Below are 14922 nucleotides of genomic sequence, written 5' to 3' on the forward strand. Positions count from 1 at the left end.
CAGGAGATTACCAGGTAAACCTCATAGTATAAACTTCTATGTGTTTATAAATTTGCTCTCAACATTCTGAAATGTATAGTTTATTTAAAAGTCGTCTGCTTTCCACTCCCCTACCTTTATAGAAATGAAAACTATTTTAGGCAGAATTTATGTTCAAACTGTATTCTAATTTATCTTTGGAATTGTTAAACTATGTGATAACCTAAGCAAGCAAGTAACTATTTTGTGATCTTAGGAATCTGCTCAAACCTGTTTTAAGTAACAGGCATGCCTGCATGGTCAGTCTTTTGATTGTTTTAGTCCCTTCATTGACTTTTGAATTTGTTCTGAATTTGCTTGACTTTTTAATTTGTTTGTTTGTTTTTTTTTGTTTGAAGATCCATATGTTGCTTTCATGGATATCTATCCTGAACAAAGCACTTGCAGATTTTATTAAGCTATGCTTTCTTTGTTTTGCTTTCAGTACTTTCTGTTCTTTTAGTACAGTACATTGGCACTACAGGCTACTTTGGCTTGTGATTTCTTTTTTTTTTTGGGCATATCAAGGAGCCATTAATATGGATATTAGTATGTTAGTTCTGGTGTTATGTGTATGTTTCTACTGTGAAACTGGGCAACATCACATAATTGTTGCTGACCGCAGGGGGAAAAGTAAAATTGAGCATATATACTAGCCAGTTATTCCTATGGGCCTGTACATTGGCTGCTAATGGTTTAATGTGTACAGTTCTGATTTAATGATTATTTTTAATTGGCAGTTGGGTACAAAACCCATAGCTGGATTACAAACACGAATTGTTATTTCAAAAATATGTGCTTGTATTAACTAACCCATTTCAGCTAAAAACTTTAAGTTGGCCCTGCTTTGAGTGAGGAGTTGAAGCACATGATCACTCAGAGGTCCTTTTCATCTCAATTTGTTCTGTGGTTACATGAAACTGTGTCTGTTCCTAAAATACCCTGCCAGACACCTTTCCTGCTAATTGTGATGTGAAAGCTTTTCAGGGTCACCAGGTGCAGACCTCTTGGTGCAGATACTGGTGCTGTTGTTACTACTCAGTGCTTGGCAGGTTTAGTTTTTGGGGTTATGTATAATTTCTGAAGTTTGGTTTTTTTTTAACTCTAAACTTTTATGCTATTTCTTGGTAATTTTAGTGGCTCAAAAATCTCTGGTTCAGATTCTGTGTTGGTTTACTAGAATACATTAGAGTAAGATCGAGGTGTTGCATTGGGAAGCTAAATTACCTGAAAAATCTTAAATAGTTTTCTCTGGCATTTATTTAAAGAATATGGTGTTTATGCTAGAGCTTTAACAAAAATTTGGCCGTGTACTACCTGGTAGAAAGCAGGAATTTATGTGCCAGTCTTATGCTTGTGTCTTAGAGGATGGTACTTTGATAGTAAGAGTCGGGTTAGTCTCAGAAATCTGTGGATTTTTTCATGCCTGTTTGATATAAATGAGATTGAACATGTTCAAGCAAATTGTATATTTAATGTACACCAGGAAATGCTATAGCTAAAAAGGGATGTGCTCTGTTGAGGTAGTGTTAAGATTCTTTAAGTTTACTTTCAATAGCAGTTCTATGGAAAGATCTTACCTTCTACTTCTTGACTGGGAAGGCTCATTCTCCAAATGCCTTGGGCTCTTTCTTTTCCACTTTTTGAAGGCCTGGGTTTAGTCCCAACTGTTGTTGTGTGTGTTGTGTAGGGATGTTATGTACTGTCATATGATATATTGGGTTTTTGTAGTAGGCTGCCCAAGAGTTAAACAATATTTATAAATTATCAGTGTATTTAACAAGGCAGTAACAGTGATGGAAGAGAGCTATCCATAACATGAATAAAATTTATGTGGAGTTTACCTGACTTTTCTAATCACTGAGTGAATTACAGCACATACTTCCACATTCTCACTATTAATAACCTTACTTCACCAGAGTTAACATACAATATGAGGAAGAACTTTTTAAAACTAGACTTAAAGAAGACAAATGTCCTCTGTGGCCAAGTTGGTGTAGCTGTACTGGCAATTTTGAGTTGTTTTGGGCTCCAGATAGAAAGTTCTGTGGGTGGCTGAAAGAGGCAGAAAAATTCAGGCACATAGTGGCTCAGACTGTGGACAAACAGTGCAGGTAGCAGTGGTTGCATGTATGAGAGATGATGCAGGAAATGCATAGATTAAAAGAAAAAATAGGTGCCTTGAAAGTGAGAACAAAATGTGCTCAGAAGTTGTAATGCAGAAATGAAAATCCCTACTGGGATTGAGGGAATATACATTGTTAGATCTATTGGAAGAGAATGCAGCAACCGAGCAGCAGTTTACTGAATGTTTTAAAGAGACAATAACAAAAATTTTAAGGAAGGAAGAGGAAAAAAAAGAAAAGAGGGTTTGGAAGTAGATAGAAATTGTGGAGGTTCTTTAAGATCACTGATTCTAGAACAATAAGTGAAAGTTAAGGGAGGCAGGAGTTTTAAAAGGCCTTGAAGTAGTGGGTCCAAATGATGAGAAAGACTACCCTCTACTCAAGTTGGGAAATGCAGAGAGGAATAGGAAATGCTGGCATAGTCTTCTAGTATCTCTTGAAAATTAAGAAGCCCATGTTAGCTTTTTCTCTTTTTTTTTTTTTTTTCCCTGTAGGTATCAGTATTACTTGCAATTAAAGAAAGATATCTTGGAGGGCAACATTCCTTGCACACTGGAACAAGCAATACATCTGGCTGGTTTGGCAGTTCAGGGTAAGTAAGAAATAGTACCAACTAGCTAATGTTGCGTTAGAAACTTTAGGGATATATTTTCTATAGCCTGTTTTCTTGATGTCACTCAAGAGACCCAATTCATTAAGTTATGAAAGGGGTTTGCTCCTTAGGACTTTGTCATACGGGGCTTAGGAGAGCAGCAGTTGGATCAGTGGCCCTGAACTTCTCTGCAGTCCTCAGAGGTGTACCTGGGCATATAACATGTAGTTTCAGGAGCTGGATTTGAATTAGACATTGGAGTTCCTTTGGGGGCAAAGGCTTCAGTTGTCTGCCTACATCAACAGACCCTTCCTCTGTTTCTGTTAATGAAGGCTCTTTATTCTGACATATCTTCATAAATAAGCAACTTTGAATGTACTTGTATTTCCACTGTTTATCCAAAATTTCCTATCACATAAGATTATTTCAAGTTAGTGTGCAAGACTGTTAGCAGTTCTTGTGTTCAAATCACTCCTGAAAACACTCCTGAAAAATGAAGGCAGCGTCATTTTTCCTGTCTAGAGTCAGATGGGATGGAATATATACCGCTCCTGAGGCTGTCTGCACTGATCATGTTCCATGTTCCTTGCAACGTGCTTGTCTGATACTAAATCTCCCAAAAGTTTGTAATGGCAACAGCTTTGTTTAGTATGTTTGTATACTGTTATTTGTATATCATTCACTGTGAATGCCACTTCAGTACATCTAACAGCAATTGTAAAACTGCCAAAATTTACTGAACAGGACTTAAAATCACTGGCAGAATATACAACATATATACAAAGATTATTATTTTTTAAAATTTATTTAGTTATATACATTGGTTATATCACAATAAAGATAGTGATTATGTTTTATTGAAAATGTGGTTACCAGTGGAGTAGGATAAATTGTTTTAATACCTTGTTTATATAAGAGTGAATCTGTTTAATCCAAGCCAGGTTCTAATGACCTTCAACTGAAAAAATCTTGCTGTGTTATTTGTATGTATTTGGACAGTGTAAACGTCTCTCTGCTCAAGTGAGTTGTTTATAGAAATCTTTCAATATAACCCTCTTTCCAGCTGGAAAATATTCATCCTTTTAGCTTTCACCTTCATTTCTTACTCCTGTGTAAGAGATGAACTGGTTATGTTGATAACACAGTGAAAAAAAACCTCAGAAAAAAGCACAGCTTCTAAATGGATATATTTCCATGACTGAAGTAGCTTATACTAGGTAGGTTAGTAATTTTAGCTGGTGAATGAGCAGAAGCAGTGCTTGCTGTTTCAAGAATGATCTGTATTTAAAATCAGTACAATAGGTTAATTCTAAACACTGCTTTAACTCAAGAGCTGTGTTGGTGTAGTATGTCAGAGGTGCTCCCTTTTCATCATTCTGAACAAGGCAAAAAGATGGGATTTTTTTGACCTTTTCTCTTTAGAAACATTATTGGTTGGTTTGTTCTGTTGTTTTGCTTTATGATTGCAGTTCAGTAGGATGTAGGTTTGCTACTTGGAGATCCTGGTGCAATTAATTGGGTTTTGAATAATTTTGTTAAAAGTGTTTGAATCCAAGATTTTTTTTATTTTTTAGCGGATTTTGGAGACTATGATCAGTATGAATCTCAGGAGTTTCTACAAAGATTTGCTTTGTTTCCAGTGGTAAGTACTTTCTTTAAATTGGTGCATTTAAATTACTAAATTGACAAATTTAAATCCTTCTTAAAATTGGTAAATGCAGATATTTTTTAGGAAACCTCCATGATACATTTTTCTCACTGCTCCCTAGGCTGTCAAATTTAAGTAAAGGTTTTCTTTGAGATTGGAGTGAGATATGACACCTTATATTACACAGAAACAAAGATGTAGTAAGATCTTTTCCATTTGATTTTATATTACTCTGAAAAGAAGGTTGAGGTACAAATGGGAGAGTGAGTAAAACCACTTCAAAACAATGTTTATGCTTTTGGGGTTTATTTGTGCATATTACAGCATCTAAGCTCCAAGGCTAGAGTCAAGGGTTGATTTGCTTGTGTAAAGAAACTATAACCATTTGACTTTGTAGAATTTTTTTGCATTTCATTCCACAAATGCTATTTTCCCTTAAGGGTTGGCTACAAGAAGAAAAAATATTGGAAGAAGCAACACAGAAAGTTGCCTTGCTACATCAGAAGTACAGGTAACATGTCTAAAGCTCTTCAATGCTTAATTTCAGTCTTCAGTAGGTTCTGTAGCTCAGAAAGTTGGGAATCTTGAAATGCAGTTAGAGTAATTTCACTTCCCATTTTAATGAGTTTTTTGTCTGATACATCTGTATTAAAGTTACAAGAGCTTTTGCTGAATGAAAATGAAAAAGAGAACAGAACATTTAGTAAAATAAATTAGAGGATTCAGCTTGAAAAGAATACAGGACACAATTATATAGTGTGACTTCACCTGTATCATGTTTCTGACTCATTCATGTGAAGTTCTGACCCCAGTAAGGATGTTTCTTGATAAACAACATTGGGAGGTATTAAAGGCAGGAGAAATGCAGAGACAGTAACTGTGCCAGAATGCTTATGACCTTAGGTAGAAGAGGGCTAAGGTGCCACAGTCCAGGACAAAGGAAAGTTATGTTCTCTGTGTCAGATCATCAGTGAAAAATGTTTGTGGCTATGTGAGTAATACTGGACATTTTCCCCTCTATTGTTTTAAAACAACAGTTTGAAAATTGCAGTCACACTTACGTTTAAAATGCACTTGTTACAAGATTGCATGGTTCAGGTTCAGCAAAGAAAACTTAATCTTCATGACGTTAGGAAAAAGTGAAGAAATTGGGAGATTTATGATTGAAAAAGTATTGAGAGCCATAACAATCAACATTACAGGATTTTTCAGGTAGAAATGATGTCTTTTATGAGGTAACTGAGGTATGTTGGTGGGTAGGTAAAGACAAGCTTTTAAGCCCTGTGATACTGCTGCAAGTCTGTGAGAAAGCTGTCTTTGTCCGTTGGTCTAATTATAAAGAATTCTACCTTTACCTACAGATCTTGTCTTCATGCTTTCAAAGTATTACAGTAAAATAGCCAGCATTTAGAAGATGAAACTGTCTTTTCTGAAATGTAAAGTGCCAGGCTTCCTATTTCCCCTATAGCAATATAGAAGACATTCATGTCTTGAACATGTGTGCCTCTGGTAAAGTGAGGAAATGTGGAGACAGTGTTGGATTTGATCAAGAATGTGATAATTTTCTGCCCTTGGTAGAGATGGTAATATTAACTAGTAGTCTTTGTTGCCATTTACCCCTAAAGATGCCAGAGAGAAAGAAATAATTAGAATTGAAGTGTTTATTCTGAGGCTGAGCCAAATGCATCAGCCATTGGTACAGATAGAAACAGCACGATTTCATGGTTGCCTGGGTGTCCTGGGAATGCTTCTCAAACTTTGACAGTGTCTTCCAGAGTAAAACAAAGATGATTTTTTCTTATTGGCAGTATTAGCTGATTGTTGTTTTATTTGTAGAGGCCTTACTCCTCCTGATGCAGAAATGTTATATATGCAAGAAGTGGAAAGAATGGAGGGCTATGGTGAAGAGACCTATCCTGCAAAGGTGAATGAGGTTTTGATCTTTGTCTAATTGCCCTTTTCTCCCTGTTTAGAGTATTTAGTTCCTGCCAAAAGTAAATAAAACCCAAACCCCAAACCACCCATAATTTTCTGCTCCAGAATTCATAAAAGCAGTTGTTTCTTAGGTAACTTAGCTTTTGAAGACTTTTTTCTCTACTTGTGTAATTTTTTGCAACTTTTTACAGGACAGCCAAGGAAGTGACATATTCATTGGAGCATGTCTTGATGGTATCTTTGTGAAACACAAAAATGGTCGTCCTCCTGTTGTATTTAGGTTAGTAGTGTTCTTTCATAAATATCTTAGTGAACTTCACATTTTAAGTCTGTTTCTCACAAGCATCAATGACTCTTAGATATGATGTGTATTTATGCATTTGATAAACCTGAACACAGTCTTGTAGTCATCATGCTAGAGTGAATACTGAAGCCAGTGAGAATTTCTCAACGAAGTAACTTCAAAATGAATCTCTTTAAGACAGATTAATTCTAAGACATGAATATTTAATATACAGTTGCATTGCAAAATATTTATTGAATCAAAAAGGAGAAATTCTCTGCAGAGAGGGCATCTTAAATCCTGAGATTGTCACATCATATAGAAATATTCACTTGTGAAATTGTCCAGAAGTTCCTTTCATATAATATATGTGGAGAGTTACACAATAATATTTTAATATTTTGGATTCATACATTGTTTTAGTTTATTACTGAATGTTCTTATAAATTGTAGACAGAGTTCTGACTTACCTAAACACTTAAAATTCAGTCTTCATGTGAAATGGCTCCCCACTGACTCTAAGACTTGTTGCTTGGGCATCTTTGGGCAGAATTCAGAATAAATTGAAAAAAAATTGAGTTTTTTTATAAAATTAGTCTTGACAATTTAGTTTTTATTAAAGCAAGAAAGGGCTTATTCTTAGTGAACTTTAACCTTCTAGGATTGAATTTTTGACTGAATATGAACAGAAATCTTGAAATCCTATGGTCCAGCAGTTACTGAAACTTTGCTACTGGTGATTTTCTGGGATTAGAGAAAGTAGCCAGCTTTGCTTCTTTCTGTCAGTAGTTTTGTTTAGCAGGATTTAGAAATTCACTACTGTTAAATGCCCTTTAGAAAAATTTCTGTCTCAGCTGTGACAGGAGAGCTGATGCTGAGCTCTTTTTAATTGTCTGGTGTCATCAAAGTGCCCTGCTCTGCTTTCCTGCAGCATTAAACAACAGCTGTACTTACCAAACACACAGGGAGAGGAATAAAGCTTTGTACATGCATTGCACATAAATTCTCAAGAACTGTGCATGTAGTGTCTGTAAACATATGAAGAAAGTTGCTCATTGGGAAGCATCAGAAAGTATTTATATTCCAATTTCAGGATCCAGTTTTCTGCTCTTTTGCTTGTTTGTTTTATGACTATGGGCAATTCCATCATGGATAGCAATATCATGTTATTTGGGTAGCAATAAAGCATAGACAAATGACCCATTAGTATGATTTACAAAGACTGGATTATGCTTGAGATTGGTTCAGGTAATTTCATAGCTCTGCCACAAATGTTTATGAACCAAGGCCTTAAATTTGAGGGATTTTTGTTCTACATCAGAATGGAGACGTTAGTGTTTCTCTGCCTCATATATACATGAGGCAATAGCTATGGAAAATGCTAACAGACGCCTCTGTGTAATGAAAATGGGAGTCATATAAACACCTTTACAGACAGCCCTATATGCAGGTCATGCTTTTTCCATGTGTTTGTTTACTGCAGAATATTCTTTTAATGAATCGATGATACAGGCTTTATTTACACTAACATAATACTAATGGTTCAAGCTAAATTTGCATTTAAAAAGAAGATGAATAAACATATTTTATGCAATCTAAATTTTTTTCATCTGTCAATGTGTAAGAGTTCTAGAAAATATGCATAATAATGTCTTAAAGGCTTTGTTTAGTGGAGGTTTAATTTTTTTTTTCCCTGGAATGTAGGGTTTGCTTTCAAGCAGATGGGACATTATCATTTACTGATGACTAAATTTGTCTAAATTTGATTTTTTTTTTCAATAATTGGAAGAATTTCAAATGGAAGACAAGTAACAATCTTACGGTACATATTGTACATCTTCCCAAGAGTTAGTCACATACATGTTTCCCTTTCAGCAGCCATTAATGGTATGGAAGTGATGGTCTACAACTTGTTCAGATAGATTAATGAACTTTTTCACAGAATCATAAAATAGTATTTAACAAAATCATAGATTTATAGCATATACTGTCTTGAGAGGGACCCATCAGGACCATGGAGTCCAACTCCTGGCCCTGCACAGGACTCCCCCGGAGTCACACCTTGTGTCCTAGAGCATTGCCCAAATGCTTCTTGAACTCTGTCAGGCTGGTGCTGTGACCATTTCCCTGGGGAGCCTGTTCAGTACCCAGCCACCCTCTGGGTGAAACACTTTTTCCTGATATCCAGCCTAAACCTCCCTTGACTCAGCTTCAGGGCATTCCCTCAGTCACTGCTCACGGGATGGAGGAGATCAGTGTCTGCCCCTCCACGTCCCCTCATGAGGATCTTCTTTATCCACATTCTTGATGGTGGTTCTGGTTTGCAGTTGCATTTTTTGAGGTTTGAAAATCAGAGCTTGTCCAGTCATATCCTCTCCCTTTTGTCTACAGGTGGCATGATATTGCCAACATGTCCCACAATAAATCCTTTTTTGTGTTAGAATTGGCAAACAAAGAAGAGACAATTCAGTTCCAAACTGTGAGTACATTTTTATTTTTTTCACAAAGTCATCAGTAAAAGAAAAGTTAAAACTGATAATTTAACTCAAAGGTTAAAACCTACTATCTATATATTTAGCAGCTCTGAGATGTATGAGTGTGTCAAATTTAATAACACTGTCTTTGGCCAGCTTTCTGTGGGAAGGCATTAAAAATTGGACCTTTTATGTTGAGTACATTGAAATGTCTGGTTATGTGGTCATAAAAATTTTCATCCATTCCAGTAAAATTTCTTGCATGCTTTTTTGACAAGTCAGTGGCAATTAAAGATAAATATAGCCTTAGAGCTTTGCTGGAGTGGGCAGAATTCATTTTATTCAGCATCTACCAGTTGCTTTTGTCAAAAGGCAGCTGTTGACAATCTTATGGTAATCTTAACTGTAATTGTGTTAGTGTTATAGCTGATAAGTATCTTGAACAAAAGGCTTCTACTTTCAAATTTCTTAAGTCTAAGAAAGTTGTTAGACTAGAGTGTATATTTGGATCTGTAAAATTTTCAGTGGCTTGTCTGAAAGCAGGTGAAGGGTATGAATGTTAATGCAAATATTGGGTTTTGGTTTTTTGGCAGGAAGATATGGAAACAGCAAAATATGTGTGGAGGATGTGTGTGGCTAGACACAAATTTTACAGACTAAATAAATGCAGCCTGTAAGTAGACTACATTAGCAGAACTCTTGGTGCCCTTGCAGCTTTCATTGGGAAGTGAAATCTCCCACTCCCTCTGTAAAGTCTTTACTGTCCTTTTTAGATGACTTGGATTAATTTTCTTAATCTTTTTTGAGAAAATACTTACCACCAGTTTTTGAAATACATCCTGATTTATAACAGAAAACAATATTAAGTGCTGAAATCTTACCATAAGTAATAATGTTTGGCCTTTGCTTCTGGATCAAAGTGCTGTGAGAGACTTCAGTTGCTTTGGGGTCTAATATCGCTATGGCTTGTGAGCTGCTGGAACCAGCAGGGTTTTGGCCTGTGTTTGGGTGAACTGCTCTGAAAGGACACTAGAGGCTTTAAAAGGGCGGGCAGTGTATGTGAAGCACTCCTGAAATGTGCTGGATTGACAGCTATGAGGTATGTGGTTCTTTAGACATCCATGGAATCTGGATAGCTCAAGTAGCACCAGTGCAAAGCAAATTTAATACAATTCATCAAATTAAATTTAAATGGGCTGGCCTCCAACTTGTAAATCAATGGCTGGAATTTGAGCTACTTTACTGGAACAGCTTTCCTTCAGTTAAGTTTCTTCAGTCAAAGAGTAGAGAATCAGACACAGTGAATAGTCTATCATTGGAAAAGCATGGTTCCCATATGTTTCACTCCTCTTCATACATGGGAAGATAGATGTTTGATATCTGCTGAGGCCAGTGGAAAGATAATCAAGTATTTTGTGCCACAGGTGATTCATTAGTGTGTTTAATGCTAATTTATTTGAGAAGTGACATAAATTTGAAATAGAGTAAACCTCATACCTCAAAGCTTGTAAACTTGTCTGTCTTTTGAGAGTGATAAGAAACATTGGCAGAACTAGTATGTTCATGGGACTTGGGCATTTCTGTCTAAATAACATCAGATCTGTAGTTCTATATTAAATGTCTGTCTCTAGGATTACTAATTGTAACCACAATGTAGTTTTAGATCAGGTTAAGTCCTCAAAAAAACTTTTCTGGTTATTTCTTCTCTTAAGATTTCTTGTCATCTGGTCCTTAGCTGAAAGCTGTCTTTTGCATGCCTGTATCAACTTCAGGGTTTTTTTTTTCTAAATCTATACATACCTTGTCTTTAGAGACTCCTTGGACCCTCCACCTGAGGAGGGCTCTCAGAAATCTTCCCTCATTCTTTCTCTTCCACGCTTTCCAATCCTTTCTCGTCCTTCACTTCCCAAAGGGTGAGCTTAAAATCATCTTTCTCACTAAAAAGTACCTGTTCCTGCATTTGTATCATGCTGTCTTTTGACCTGTCTTGCTATGAGATGCAGAGCACAGGGTGGGGGGAAAAGGAACTTAAGACCTCTGAACGTTATGTCCTGGAGCCATCCAACAAATTATGAAAATTCATTCCATTAGCATCAATGTTAGAACACACAAATGCTAATGCATTATAGTAATGCTTTACAGATCCTGTGACATCTGTAAACAGTTTTATGTCTGACTTTTAGAACAGGCAACTTGTAGAACAGGAGATTAACTGAGATATTTTGATCTTGGGTTTTTGATTTTGCTTTCTGATGGTGGCTAATGCACAGAGCTCTTTCCTTTTGACGCTCGTGTGGAAGACCAACGTATGCCTGGCTCCCGGAAATGTGATTTAAGAGTGACTTTTAATTGAATTTGGGAGTGCTTTCTGATTTTTGAAATAGGTCTTGCTATTGTTAAGAATAATTTCTTATCATTAAATTCCTTCTGTAGACAAACTCAGCCAGTTACAGTGAATCCTGTTAGAAGACGATCTTCATCCAGGATGTCCATGGTAAGGAAAGCAAGTAGATTTATGTTTGCATTTTTATGGATTTCAGTTGACTTTGAATCAAATATTACTTCCCCTCAGTGAAATGAAATTAGCAGTGAAAAAGATGAGTCTAGTATGTGAGGAACTGTTTCTGACTTGTAGGAAGAGCTGCTATGTAATATCTAAATAGTGAAACTAAAACAATTGCAATGAAAATATTTTAAATGCTTCTGGTTTCAGTTTGAACACTGTCTCTGGGAGACTCTGCTAGATGTCAGATGGCAAGATGCAGTCTCGGGTTAGTGGAGTGTAATTTCAAGGTTTTGTTCCTAGCTTTTTGATTATTTTTGGTATGACCTCACAGGAGAAACTTATATTGCAGATTTAGAGAAATGGTTTAAGACTAAGGCTTTGTATGTGTTTATTTGTAGACACATTATATTATAGTAGATTATATAATGCACATTATTACTATGTGTATAATATTATATACAATATATATATAATATTATATAAATATATATACACAATGGTATGCATTATGTATTAGAAAAACTTCAATAATTCTTTTTAAAATGAATAATCAGTTTTTAAGTAACAGTAAGATATTTGCTTTTTTAGCCCAAGCCTCAGCCTTATATGATGCCTCCACCACCTCAGCTGCATTACAATGGTCATTACAGTGAACCATATGCAACTTCTCAAGGTAAGTTCATTAAATCCATGACCACACTACACAATTTGAGAAGGTAAAAACTTAATTTATATGCGTAGCTACTTTAGCTATAGCTGAATAAATTGATAGGTGAACATGGGGTAGGTTTGTACTAGAACAGTCATTGAAGTGTTTGCTGCTACTCTAGATATGTAGGCTAATGTGAAATAGAGTCATGGAATCACAGAATTGTTTAGGCTGGAAAGGACCTGTAGGATCACCAAGTCCAGCCAAAAACACAGCACTCTCAAATCCATCACTAAACCATGTCCCCAGGTGCCACATCTCCAGGTCTGCTAAATACCTCCAGGGATGGTGACTCCACCTCTTCCCTGGACAAGCCTGTTCTAATGCTTCCCGCTCTTTCCAAGAAGAAATTTCCTGATATCCAATCTAAATCTCCCCTGATGCAACTTCCCTGAGGCTGCTCTTGTTCTGCCGCTTGTTACCTGGGAGGACACGAACACACCTCAGTGTAACCTCCTTTCAGATAGTTTTAGAGAGCAGTAAGGTTCTCCCTGAGCCTCTTTTTCTCCAGGCCAAACAACCCCAGTTTCCTCCACTGTTCCTCCTCCATGTCCTCTCCTATGGAAGTAGAGTAATTCTAGTTAGGATAGCATCTACAGAAACTGTAGACTGAGGTGTCGTGTGTGTATTTAAGCTGATCATTGCTTTTTTTGGTCCATGTATCAAACTGGTATGTTATGGCATTGTGAGATCCTTGTCAATATTGGTCTTAATAGCTGCAAAGAGATTGCCCCAAGACAATTCACACAAATAAAAAAAATTTAAAAATTGAATTCAGAATGCAGGAAGAGAGATATTTGTCTAAATTTGCTAGACTACAAGGTGTTGAGGAATTCAAAGGCTAAAGAAGTTTGCGGGTTATGGACTTGGTATATATTTGATTGAAACAAAGAAAGAAAAAAGACTCAAGGAAACCCTAGCTAATATTCTCAAGCAATTTAGACTCCTTACCTTAGCACTTTACAGTGGACTCATGGCTGCTTGCTCTCATTATTTTGATTGTTACATATTGTGTCTCTAATTAACAAAGTTGCTGCCCTGAAGGGCTGAATCTAATCTTTTGCAAAGTCTCCTCAAGTTTGATAGGAACTTTCCAGACCTACAAATCTGCTGCATAAATAGTAATCTAAAAGGCCAGCTCACTGGGAAGAGAATAAGCACATTTTCTATCAAAACAGAGTTACACAGATCTAAATGAAATACAGGTATTCAGCTACATTCAGAATGTAACTGAATTCTTTGCAGTTTAGTGTTGTAAGTATTGCTGGGTACTTGCTACTACAAGTATTCAATTTTTGAACATTTTTTTCATAAACGAATTTTTAGTTTTCAGCAAATTCATTAACATAAGTGTGGCAGTTATTTTGGTGAACCCAAACAGTTAAATCATGAAGGCATCTACAGTGATGACTGAATCTGGAGACTGGCAAATTGTACATCCAATGAAGTAGTAATTAAAATTATTAAATATGTCTTGGATGTATGAACTGTTGGAACATTTTCTTTACAGTGTAGGTGTATATATATATGTGAACAATACATGGTGGTAGTTTAAACTGCCTTCAAAATTTCTGGAGAAAAGGTAATTTTGGTTTTTTTGAGGTCTTGTGCTATGCCTACATACGTCCTGAAGGAGTAGTAGAGAGAAGAGCAAGGGGTTTTGTCTGCTTGTTGTAGGGCTGTTTTTAGGGTTTTGGTGGTATTTTTGTTTTGGTTTGGTTTTTTGTTGGGTTTTTTTCCCTTTCTTCCTTTCTTTGCTGTTCAAACTGAGTGCATTAGTGCAAATCCTAACGTAGACATTAATTTTTTTCAGTAGTGTGGCTTGATGTGAACTTTGTTTATTTTGGACTGAAACTTAGGAAGCCTATCCTAAAGAGGAGAAAGTAATTCATAAACAGATGGTGTTTTCCCATAGGGATTTACATGATTGAAATAAATATAATACGTTATTCTGGTTTATGTACCTTGGTTTTCAACAACAACAGAAAAGCTGGGATTTTGGTTTGGGTTTTTTTTCCTTCCCATTTCAATACATAGCTAAGAATAACTGAGGTTTTAAAAATCTCAAACATTGCCTTAGCTGCATCTTAATAGAGGATAACTTTGTTTGATGTCCTGGACATAAAGATTGTTCTTACACTTTGCTTTCAGATAACCTCTTTGTGAGCAATCAGAACGGATACTACTGTCACTCTCAGACTAGCTTGGATAGAGCCCCTCATGACTACAGTGGTCGGATCCGCAATGGGAGTGTCTATAGTGCACACAGCACAAACTCCTTGAACAATCCACAGCATTACTTGCAGCCATCCCCCATGTCCTCTAACCCAAGCATTACTGGAAGCGATGTGCTCAGAACTGACTATGTCCCATCACACAGACATAGTGCACTAATACCACCTTCTTATCGTCCCACGCCAGACTATGAGACTGTGATGAGACAGCTCAACAGGGGGATGGTGCACACAGATAGGCAGAGTCATTCAATGAGAAATCTTAACATCAGCAACACATATGCTTACAGCAGGCCCGATGCCTTAGTTTACAGTCAGCCTGAAATTCGAGAGCATGCCCACTTTGCTGCCCCACAGTCTAACCATTATCCATTTAACCTGAACTACAGCTTCCATA

At 36.5% G+C, this 14922-nt stretch overlaps 1 protein-coding gene across 2 annotated transcripts in view; it reads left to right on the forward strand.

The window, feature by feature from the left end:
• PTPN21 (protein tyrosine phosphatase non-receptor type 21) overlaps positions 1-14922 on the forward strand; it is a 41932-nt gene that overhangs the window by 13678 nt on the left and 13332 nt on the right. The window contains exons 2-13 of one of the 2 annotated variants that reach the window (XM_031065582.1): positions 1-14; positions 2639-2736; positions 4311-4378; positions 4825-4895; positions 6221-6308; positions 6511-6599; positions 8994-9081; positions 9670-9749; positions 10888-10989; positions 11510-11570; positions 12171-12255; positions 14443-14922. The exon at positions 1-14 is cut by the window's left edge and continues 150 nt beyond it; the exon at positions 14443-14922 is cut by the window's right edge and continues 977 nt beyond it. In XM_031065582.1, the coding sequence (XP_030921442.1) occupies positions 1-14; positions 2639-2736; positions 4311-4378; positions 4825-4895; positions 6221-6308; positions 6511-6599; positions 8994-9081; positions 9670-9749; positions 10888-10989; positions 11510-11570; positions 12171-12255; positions 14443-14922 (1324 nt within the window). The remainder of the gene's footprint in view (positions 15-2638; positions 2737-4310; positions 4379-4824; positions 4896-6220; positions 6309-6510; positions 6600-8993; positions 9082-9669; positions 9750-10887; positions 10990-11509; positions 11571-12170; positions 12256-14442) is intronic. The other variant, XM_031065588.1, reaches the window with a different exon arrangement.

This window comes from Geospiza fortis, unplaced genomic scaffold (assembly GCF_000277835.1).
Source record: "Geospiza fortis unplaced genomic scaffold, GeoFor_1.0 scaffold54, whole genome shotgun sequence".
NCBI lineage: Eukaryota > Metazoa > Chordata > Aves > Passeriformes > Thraupidae > Geospiza > Geospiza fortis.